This window comes from Dermacentor albipictus, chromosome 5 (assembly GCF_038994185.2).
Source record: "Dermacentor albipictus isolate Rhodes 1998 colony chromosome 5, USDA_Dalb.pri_finalv2, whole genome shotgun sequence".
NCBI classification, from domain to species: domain Eukaryota; kingdom Metazoa; phylum Arthropoda; class Arachnida; order Ixodida; family Ixodidae; genus Dermacentor; species Dermacentor albipictus.
The window spans coordinates 120,094,669-120,104,293 of record NC_091825.1 but is presented as its reverse complement, the minus strand read 5'-3'; the positions used below and the strand labels follow the sequence as shown (position 1 = coordinate 120,104,293).

The following is a 9,625-nucleotide window of genomic DNA, read 5'->3' as shown; positions in this document are numbered from 1 at the left end:
GTATTATAATTATTTTCAGTGTCAAAAAAGTGAACTGTGAGTGCAAAGCAAACATATTGATGCACTGCTATTTTCAAACTAAAAAATAAAAATTTAAAAAGTGGTTTCGAAACTGGCATTGCGTTCTCTCCTTCTCGCCGCTTTCACTCACGGCAGTAGCCATTGCAACTGTGCGAAGATTTGTTTATAGCTGCGCTGAGCCGTGGTTGCAGCAAAGTTTTGAGGCCCAGCACTGCAGTAGCGGTGCGTTTTTCGCGAAATTAATTCATGTGGCCGTCCCGTGATCGTCGCCGGTGCCGTTCCTTCCGATTAGCTAAGTTCTAACGAAGCCTTTGTGCGCTCGTCGCTTACTGGTTCTGGGCTGACCAACCAAGTGGCTGTCGCTTCCAGGTTTGTCCTTTTATCGTGACTTTGACCAATAGGTTGTCTGGTTCGTCATTCGAAGCTGACGCACCGAATTAAACATCGCCCGCGATACGAAGCACGTGCTGCGATACTGAAACTCCGCGGGGTTGAATGTTGGAGTTTTTTCGGTCCGCCTGTACTCGTCACGGCGGTTGCGATGTTTCGCGGGAGCACGGGCAAATGTCAAGGCGAACAGGCATAGCTGCTGGCATTTGCCGACGATGCATCTCTCGCGATGCGGGGTGCTTGTGCAGTTTGCGACGCTGTTTTAAGATACCTTCTTAATTAACTTGCGATAGACTGGAAGCATATGCCTCGACCATTTGGGAAGAAAAAAAAAAAGGCCTAGCAATTTCGGGGGCTGCTTTAGAAAGCAAGTTTTTTCTCGCCACAGTTTTTGTTTTGAGCGCAACGCGCAGGCACTGCTACAATGGAAGGGGAGTTGCATCCCGTTGGCCCCCTTTCTAGTCTGCCGTTCTTCCGGGGTCTATTTTGAGCACGGCCTGCAGGATTTCGAGTCCAACGTTGTGTCAGGTGCCCCGGCCGATCGTGCTCAAGGGTGCTTGACCAAGCAAACAGGCGTCACTTATCGCGATTTCCATTGCGGAAAAATTTACTCATAGATTTTGTGGATGCGCATATGTCGCAACAGATAAGCAGACTTGGAGTGGCACAAAAATTTTATATTCCGCACCTAGAAGTGCTTCGTCACACATTTGCGTGAGCTTTAATGTCAATGCAGCGTGATCTAAAGCGCGTAGCTTCACTGATTGAGCCTCCCGAGCAAAGTGCAGTGGGTCTTCGTCACTGTCCTATGTTGCACGTAGCACGCGCTTAATTGCACGGACAGTTAAGGTGAACACACGAATAAATAAAATTTTTGTGTGGCTTTGACACATTTTGTGCTACGAAGACTGTTGTTCCTCATTTGGTTTAGCGCATGGCAAGTAGCATTGTGAAAGTGATCGGTTTCGTAATTCCTAAAAGTGCTTGCAGTAATATTCTGCTGGGCAAAACTGTTAACACACTTAAATTACCATACATAATTCTCTTTAACTTAGAACAATTTAGCACCTTAGTTGAGCTGTCCATGGTAATTTATTTCACAATAAAAACTTAATTAGCAGCAGTCTTTAATGTTTCGACTGCACAAGCTTCTTGAGCTTCAATATCAAGATGAACTTTTTAACAGCATAACTAACCATTCTCCATGTCTTTAGGGCAAACTTACAAGGTTGATGATTTCCTACTAAAATCTAAATGTGCTCGGTTGATAGCCACAGGGTGCCATTCTGGACACTTAAAACCTGCAGTGCTTTCTTTATTTAGCCAATAGCTCCCTATGCGGTCACTCTGTGAGCCAATCATTGTATACGAGATGACAAAAATTTGTTTCCTGGTCAGACGTATATTCATTGTGTCATGTGTCATTTTAACCTGAAAATAAGTTTTACACTCTCGTTTTATTGTTGCGTACTGTAATATTTCATCTACACTTGACCATGTCTCAAATTGAACTGTTTCTTTCCTCAGGATGGAAAACGGCGATAACGATGGTGGCAACATTACCGACTCATTCCTCTCAGCGAGTGGCCAATACATAGTGCATGCAGAAGGTATGGAATATCAAACAGTTTCAGCATTGCATAAACATGATAATGTAGATGTATGCTGGAAGTCGCATCTTGTGACGCCGTGCCCAACCGATGCAGTAGGACCTTTATTGCAGTTACCATCAGAAGTCCACTTATCTGACAGTGTATGTGCTGGTAGCCACTTAACCATTATGAAAGACATTCCTGCATCTTTGTTTTTCAAAAGTAAGATGTTGTGCATGAAGCAATAAAACGATGGACACCGACCAACGGAAATGCCAAAAAATGATTAAATCTAAAAGACGTTTCAGCTTCCCTACGAAAGCCTTGTCCACAATGGGATCCCAATGTGAACAAGGCTTCCGTAGGGAAGCCGAAACGTCTTTTAGGTTTAATCATTTTCCATTGTGAACAAGGCTTTCGTAGGGAAGCCAAAACGTCTTTTAGATTTAATCATTTTTTAGCATTTCTGTTGGTCGGTGTCCGTCGTTTTATTGCTTCATCCCAACCAGAGGGGCTTCCATCGAACCCTCGATTTCATCAAAATGTTGTGCAACACAGCAGTGCTTCCTATGGTGAGTGTGTTGTGGTTGATCAATGTCATAAGATGGCTCCACCAGTGCTGCTGATGTTGGATGTGTCTACTAATTAATGTCGGATATGTCACCATTAGAGTGTATCCACTGCACTAAATCTCTGTATTTGCTATTACTGTTTTCCTGTTGCAGCAATGAAGGCCCAGTTACAAAAGCTAGAATTTGCTTGCCCTTAATGTGTCCACCGAGAAACTGGAATGTGTGGTGGTTGTTTCTGTGTATGGCCATCACACTGCCATATCTGTTTCTAGCTGCATAGAAAATATACAAGAAAAGATCACTTCTATGTGAGCCCCTTGTGTCCCAGAAATTTTTGTTGTTAGGTGTACAGGCAAGACCAGTATAAAAAGCAGCAGGTGACATATTCAACGCCATCAAAGGGCCTTGTTCTAGGTCCGAAATATTGAATGTACTTCAGGGTATGTTCTTCAACGAGAAGGCTTCCTAGCGAATGCTAGAAATTAATGTTTGAACTCTCCTTTCTGCAGAGGTTCTTGCGTTTATTGCAAATCATGTTTCTTTTCATATTGTACCATCCTGTGCAATAGCAAAGGCTTATTCCTTTGCTTGATATAGCTATCCTTGTGTTGGAGGTACTGCATACTTTTGCACTCAAGCTCCAACCGTGCATTAAAGCATGTAGGTATTGTTGCTTAATTTAGCCACCATAACATTGTCACAACATGGTTAAGACTCACTGGAAATAAGGCAAGGCACTGCTGCGCTCTGCAGCCACAAGTTGATGGAGCACGTCAAGTGGAGAAACATTTAACGGCACACTTGACTGGTCATTTCAGAGCACTCCGATAGCGCTACGAAGGCCCTGTCAGGCAGCAACTGAGCTTTACTGCAAGCGTAAAAATGCCACAGTGGCAATAATGAAGCCATAAAGTTACCGTTATGCCTTCCTTGTTTTTATAACGTAGCTTTAAACTTGTCTTACACAACTTTCGTGGCACTGTCAAAGCAGTCTGAAGAGATCAGTCAAATATACCATATGAATACAGCCTGTATTTTGGCAAGTTGGGCTAGTTGGTAGGAGCGCATGGCTGAAAACTACGCAAAAATGAGTACACGAAATTAGCCAGCACAATTGCTCATGTCATATACTCTTCGTTTTGTGTTTTGCCTTCGCTTTCCTTGCAATGTTATCACTCTGTCAGTACTTTCTTTTCTGCACACTGGATAATCTGTCTCTGTCTTGCTCAGGCTCTCTGTCTGGCACGGAGGGTGAGGACGGTCTTGGAATTGCTGGTGATGGCTCTGACCAAGGTGACAGTCAGAAAGATACTGAACCCTTACGGGAACAGGTACGATCACTACTTGAACGGTGTGTACTGTGTTGCGTGTACTTGCCTGCGCCTTCAGGCTCTTTGAAGCCTGCCCCATTTTGTCTCATTTGCAGGATCGCTTTCTCCCTATTGCTAACGTTGCTCGAATAATGAAGAATGCCATTCCTAAAAGCGGAAAGGTAAGGTTCACCTGCTGTACTATGAAGTTGTTCTTGCAAGTACAGCAGTTCTGGTCTTTTTTTTCAGCACATCACGTATATGCTAGAATGCAGACCCTACTTTTCTTTATGTACACCTGATCTTCTTCACCACTGCCTTTTCAAATGTGTGCCTTGTTTTTGCTAATTGCTTACAAAAAGCTAACCGTGCTTTTCGCAGTACGGAGCATGCTTCTGATATAAGTTGCTGTTGACCAAATCGTAAGCACTTTGATACCTTCCACAGTTTGAATATTCTATCTGTTTTTTCAGATTGCCAAAGATGCGAAGGAGTGCGTACAAGAATGTGTGTCCGAGTTTGTCAGTTTCATCACCAGCGAGTATCCTTGCCTGTGTGCCTATATTCACACTTGTGCTGCTATTTGGAGAGACCAATTACACCTTGCTTAATTAACTCCCAAGCCATATATGCTTGTGCTTGTCAAGGATGAGTTCTACTCATTTACGGTGCACTTTTCTTCTAAGCCAAGCTTAACGAGGCGCTAAAAAATTGAGTTGGGGTTAAGTAATACATAAGTGGCCAGTTCAGGCTGATTTGCTCCGCAGTGGGGCACTCTCTTCCAGTTCACTGTTCATAGACTTATCTTAACTCGAGAAGAAGGTTTCCTCCTGTTAGGAGGGCTACTTTGTTTTGGTGCTCTGTGTAAACACTAGTGTGCAACAGAGAGTGTGCTACTTTGTACGTTGGCTGCTGCTGCGTTGGCTCCTGGTGAAACGGGCTGTAATTGTAGTGTCAAACACTACAGGTGATAGCATCGCCAACACTGTAATTGCCATTATCCCTTGATTAGCACACATTTAAAAAGAATTGAGACACTGCATCATGAACTGGTCATGTGCATCAACTTTCTCGGCAATCCAGCGTGGCACAGTTTTTCTCAATGCCAGATTTAGTTTTGAAAGCTTGTAGAGTACTTGATCCAGGCTGCTGCTTCTGGTCTTCTGTTGGGATTCCCTATAACTCTCCATTTGGTCGCAGAGAAAATGCTGCGAGGCTTTTAAGGATTGCAATTGTATCATTCTAGCTAGACTTGATCAGCACATTTATTATCCCTTTAAAGGTAACAGCGAGAGTAATTTATGAGTGGCTTATCAGAGTGTGTTCTTTTTATGTTTCTTAAGCAAGTGTTAGTGTGATGGAAGTACAATTGGCAGGTACAGAATTCCTAAGCTTGCTGTCCCAGAGCCAGTGACCGTTGCCACCAAGAGAAGAGGAAAACCATAAACGGAGAAGATATCCTCTTCGCCATGTCAACCCTGGGATTTGACAACTACATAGAACCACTGAAACTCTACCTGCAAAAATATCGCGAGGTGGTGAGTAGAATCAAATGTGACTTGTTCTTTATAACTTGAAGTGCGTTTCTAACACATGCTGTTGATCTGCTTTGTTGCACAGGCCATGAAAGGGGAGAAGAACCTTGGAACTGCATCTGCATCTGAAACCTCGCTTGAAGAGCTTGCAGACGACACATTCCGTGAGTGTGAGCCTGTTACGGTGCCCTTCTTCCCTCCTTTAAGACTTGCAGCTTGAAACAAGTTTCAAAAGTGCTTAAACAGGGTGCTTGATCACTCTATAGGCACATTTACATAAACGTGAGAGTGCACAGGATTATTTCTGAAACATGTTGCATTCGTGTAAGCAGAGATGGGTGGTTTTGTAAAGGATGTGAAATGTTAAACTCGATGCTGTGCTGTGCTGAGCATTGCCCGCAACTCATCATTATATCTTGCATAAGTTATATCAGCATACTAGTAGTTGCTTGTTAGTACTATTAAGCATGGAGTTATCCCTTGTGCGTGCGTGATTGGTTTCAGAACAGGGAAATGTCTTAACATGTAAATGTCATCAGGACAGGAATATCTATGATGATGTCATCATCACAGATATGAACTTAAAAGAAAAGAGCGTCATGTTCACCATGAAACAAGTTAAACAGCGAAAGAAAACTTCAGCCATTAGCAGTAGCGCAGGTCTACCTAAGCCAAACCACAGTGCCTATGTGTAAATGAGGACTGGACACACTAACCACTGGACTGCTACACAAGTCGCAAGCTCTCTAATTTTAAGTCGGCATTGAATGTCAACTTGAAAGCCCACATCACGCATTTCAGAACCAATTCAGCTAATTGCATGTAAATGTAGCTAGTGCCGGTCACAACTTGTAAAATGAGTCGCCAGTGTCGTGGTGGATATTGATTGGAAAAGTGGCGACATTTATTGATAAAAAAAAGTGAAAATAATGACAGCTGCAGTGCAAACAGGACAATGATCAACACAATACTCTGTCCAGCTTGGGAATGATAGGTAGAATGTGAATTTGTCTAAATTTTGCGTTAAGCTTTGAACAGCTTCCGCACTTGTTTTAACCTAATATTCTAAATTTCTACCATTGTACTATAACATTTTTGAAAGCCATACAGATCCAGCAGCAGGCACAATGAGTAGTGTAGAGGCTTATTTATGAATTTGAGATTGCTTAACAGATTGCTGTAATCTAACATAGAACACACCATTGCTCTAAAGAAATGTGCAACCAGCACACAACACAGCTGAACCACAAATAAACGACAGCCATGCCAAATCTCAACAAAGCCATGCCATAATCATAAAAGAATCCATGTAGTACTTACTACCTGTTATTCCAATGGTGGTTCCAGTGCCAGATTTCCCTCTACTAGTAGTGTTAGTTCGAAACTCTGTGGTGGCAGGGACTCCTATGGCATTTGCAACATTGTAACCTCACTAGACATTACGCCCTGTGAATAACTTGCCTATATCTTTACTAGTAATTAACACTTTGTACAACACATACGGCTGCACTGTCACCTTGCAACAGTATGGAAGCTGTCATGTAAAATATGGTGAATGGAATACATACGCTAGTGGTGTCTACATGAAGAATTTCACCACTTGCACCTGTTTTCTTTTTTGAAGTTAGAGTGAGGTGGCTGAACAACCCGTTGCCGTCATACTAACATAATGCTTCGGTACTTGCAGCTAACATCCTTGCCCAGGAGCCAGCAACACAACAGAACGTAATTTTCACAACTTTTCCCAACCAGGCAAGTGTTCCTCATGCACCTCTATGAGTTCTGCTGAGTTTTGCGATGTTCAAAGTGCTAAATCAGGTGTGCTCTTGCTCTTCCCGTTTCCTTTCAACAGGACCTTACATTCTGAGCCGTACTGCACCACGGTGATAAGGAACCATCTGCAGGACCCGTGTTTGACGCACAGTTCCCGTTATGTATATAGTAGTGTTATTAAAGCAGCAACCCCACACATTCTTACGTGAATTGTTCTGTCCGTGTAACTATATACAAGTGTGTACTGGAAAGCTTGCATGCTAGGCTCTGCTGAGAAAGAAATTACTGCAGCGAAGAAGACTGGGGGGCTTGCGCTTTGGCCACGTCATCAACTCCTTGCTTGAGAGCAGAGCTCATGCGCTCGGAACCTGACTGCAGTGAATCACGGCTCAACAGATTTCTGCAGGATACTCTTCCGTAGTTATTAAACTGCGCTGCAGTGCATTACATACTTAAAACTTCAATAGAATTTCGTTACATTTTTTTTACATTTACAAGTTATTTATTGCAGCAATGCACCAGTGCCAGTTCAGTTTTGAATGTGGCAATGGGAATTGTCGGCGTCCTAAATAGTAATGTTTGGTAACATCATTGTATGTTAGTAAATGATCTCTGGATTCCCTCGCTTGATGGTGAACGGCTCGGTTGTGACTGTCACGGTTAGCAAGTCCTCGTGCCAAGTCATGAGCAACCTCATTGAGGTTTACCCGAGTCTCGTCCACTTTCCCCATATGCGCAGGAAACCATCGGATTTCAGTTGGCTCAGGCAGTCTCACTGCGCTTATTGCAAACGGGTACATATCCCACACCGTACACCATTAATAAAATATATCCAGAGAGGGAGATTAAGATGGAATGCAATGATTGTAATGGCATCATTGGAATCAGACATATGCTGGCGGGGTGTCCCGCGACTCTCCCCAACCTCGTTGAAGAATGGACACAGTGGGAGAAAAGGATTCAAAGCCCATTGTTTCAGGACCAACTAAGGGCAGTCCAGAGGGCCCATGATGTCGCTGAAAGGCTTGGCCTGACAGTGCCAACGTGGGAGCGGCCCGCCTTGGCTTGAGAAGTCGAGCCTCCGGACCTCTGTACAATAAAAGTTTTCACACACACACACCAGTGCCAGTGCTCCTGCAACTGCTGGTACATGGCTTGGTTATCGTTTTGGTATAAGTCAGTCCCTGACTTATTGCTGCAAGTCTCGCTGGTCATCTTCCGAGAGATGTTCTTCCACCTTTAAGCCACCTCTGCCGCTAGAAACGTTACGCACGGTTCATTGCATTATTTTCGTAACTTTGCCAGAGCTCATTCAATATCTCCGACTAATTTGCCCAGTTTAAAAACTCCAAGTTTCACGCAGGCCTGTTCGAACTATGATTTAAAAGGGGACTGCCACAGAAGTGCTTAGAAAAGAAATTGTTTCACCCGTAACTTGAGGCTGTAACATGATAGTTTGCAAGATATAGTGCGCAGCAAGCCTCGAACTGTTTGTTGGAGTGAACATTCGCAGGTGCAAGCGAGCAATCTTTTGATAAGTAAAAAAATGTTAATTGCATTTGTTTGTGGAAGTTGCGCCTCCCGGTGGTTTGGTGCCTATGGGTGTGGTGCAGCCCACTACAAGGGACTGGCCATGAATGTGCCACTCCCGATGGAAAGGATCGGGTTTTCTTTCTCCTCTTATCTATCCGGACCTAGCCACTAATCGTCAGATTTTTCTGACTCCCTAGGGGCCAAGAAAATGTGCGAAAAAATGAATGCATTATGAAGGTGGAGTCAGCGCCATTGCGAAGAGCAGCGAATCATTTCAATGAAAGACATCGCACTGAACAGAAAAAAGCTTGTTAGCGAACGTCAAAGTAGCTAAGCCTTGCATTGCCGTGGTATGGCTGTGGCTGCCAGCGAATCTGGGTGCGAGAGCGCCGGCACAGGGTGGTGGTGAAAAACATTCATTGCCCTTAAAAGTAATAAGTTATATGGAGATAGTGTGCATGAGTCGGACCTTAAGGGTCCAGTCCTTAAAAATACTAGGTGGGTTCGGCCACTGCCTGGTCGCACTCGACCAAGGCCATTTGGGCCTGCAGGTCACAGCGGCTGAGCAGGGTCGCCTCCCAGTCCTCGTGAGTGGGGTTGGGGTGAGGTGGCGAAATAATCAAAATGGAGGTGGTGGTTGCCTAATTCGATTAATGCCGTGGACCTGCGGTCATGTTAAAATGTCCTGAAAATCGGACAGCGAAGTTATCTTGCGCCCAAAATTTCAGACGTTTTTATACATTGACTCTATGGAGCAAATGGTGGTTCCACGAGGGCGTCCAAATTGTCAGGCATGACCCAAAAATTGGGGGTCTGGAAAATAGATCGTTTCTTACTGCTCGATTTGTTCTTTTTCTCAAATTTATATTTGGGCTACACCATTAATAATAGGCATCATG

General features: G+C 43.9%; 1 protein-coding gene across 3 annotated transcripts; it reads left to right on the top strand.

Annotated features, from left to right (window-relative positions):
- Window positions 1–134: 134 nt before the first annotated feature.
- On the top strand, window positions 135–7,391 carry Nf-YB (nuclear factor Y-box B). 3 transcript variants are annotated; one of them, XM_065449573.1, is made up of 9 exons: window positions 135–390; window positions 1,939–2,021; window positions 3,806–3,906; window positions 4,002–4,067; window positions 4,359–4,426; window positions 5,291–5,423; window positions 5,506–5,584; window positions 7,108–7,172; window positions 7,273–7,391. In XM_065449573.1, the coding sequence occupies exons 2-9, from the start codon at window positions 1,940–1,942 to the stop codon at window positions 7,285–7,287; spliced, it is 609 nt and encodes a 202-aa protein (XP_065305645.1). In that variant the 5' UTR covers window positions 135–390; window position 1,939; the 3' UTR covers window positions 7,288–7,391. The 3 variants fall into 3 exon arrangements, with proteins under 3 accessions (XP_065305645.1, XP_065305646.1, XP_065305647.1); XM_065449574.1 differs by lacking the exon at window positions 135–390 and adding an exon at window positions 555–778; XM_065449575.1 differs by lacking the exon at window positions 135–390 and adding an exon at window positions 1,327–1,348.
- The last annotated feature ends 2,234 nt before the right edge of the window (window positions 7,392–9,625 follow it).

Coding starts and splice junctions, on each gene's coding strand:
- Nf-YB (XM_065449573.1), top strand. CDS start 1,940: ATGGAAAACGGCGATAACGATGGTGGCAACATTACCGACTCATTCCTC. Junction 2,022..3,805: donor ATACATAGTGCATGCAGAAG/GTATGGAATATC, acceptor TGTCTTGCTCAG/GCTCTCTGTCTGGCACGGAG. Junction 5,585..7,107: donor GCTTGCAGACGACACATTCC/GTGAGTGTGAGC, acceptor CGGTACTTGCAG/CTAACATCCTTGCCCAGGAG.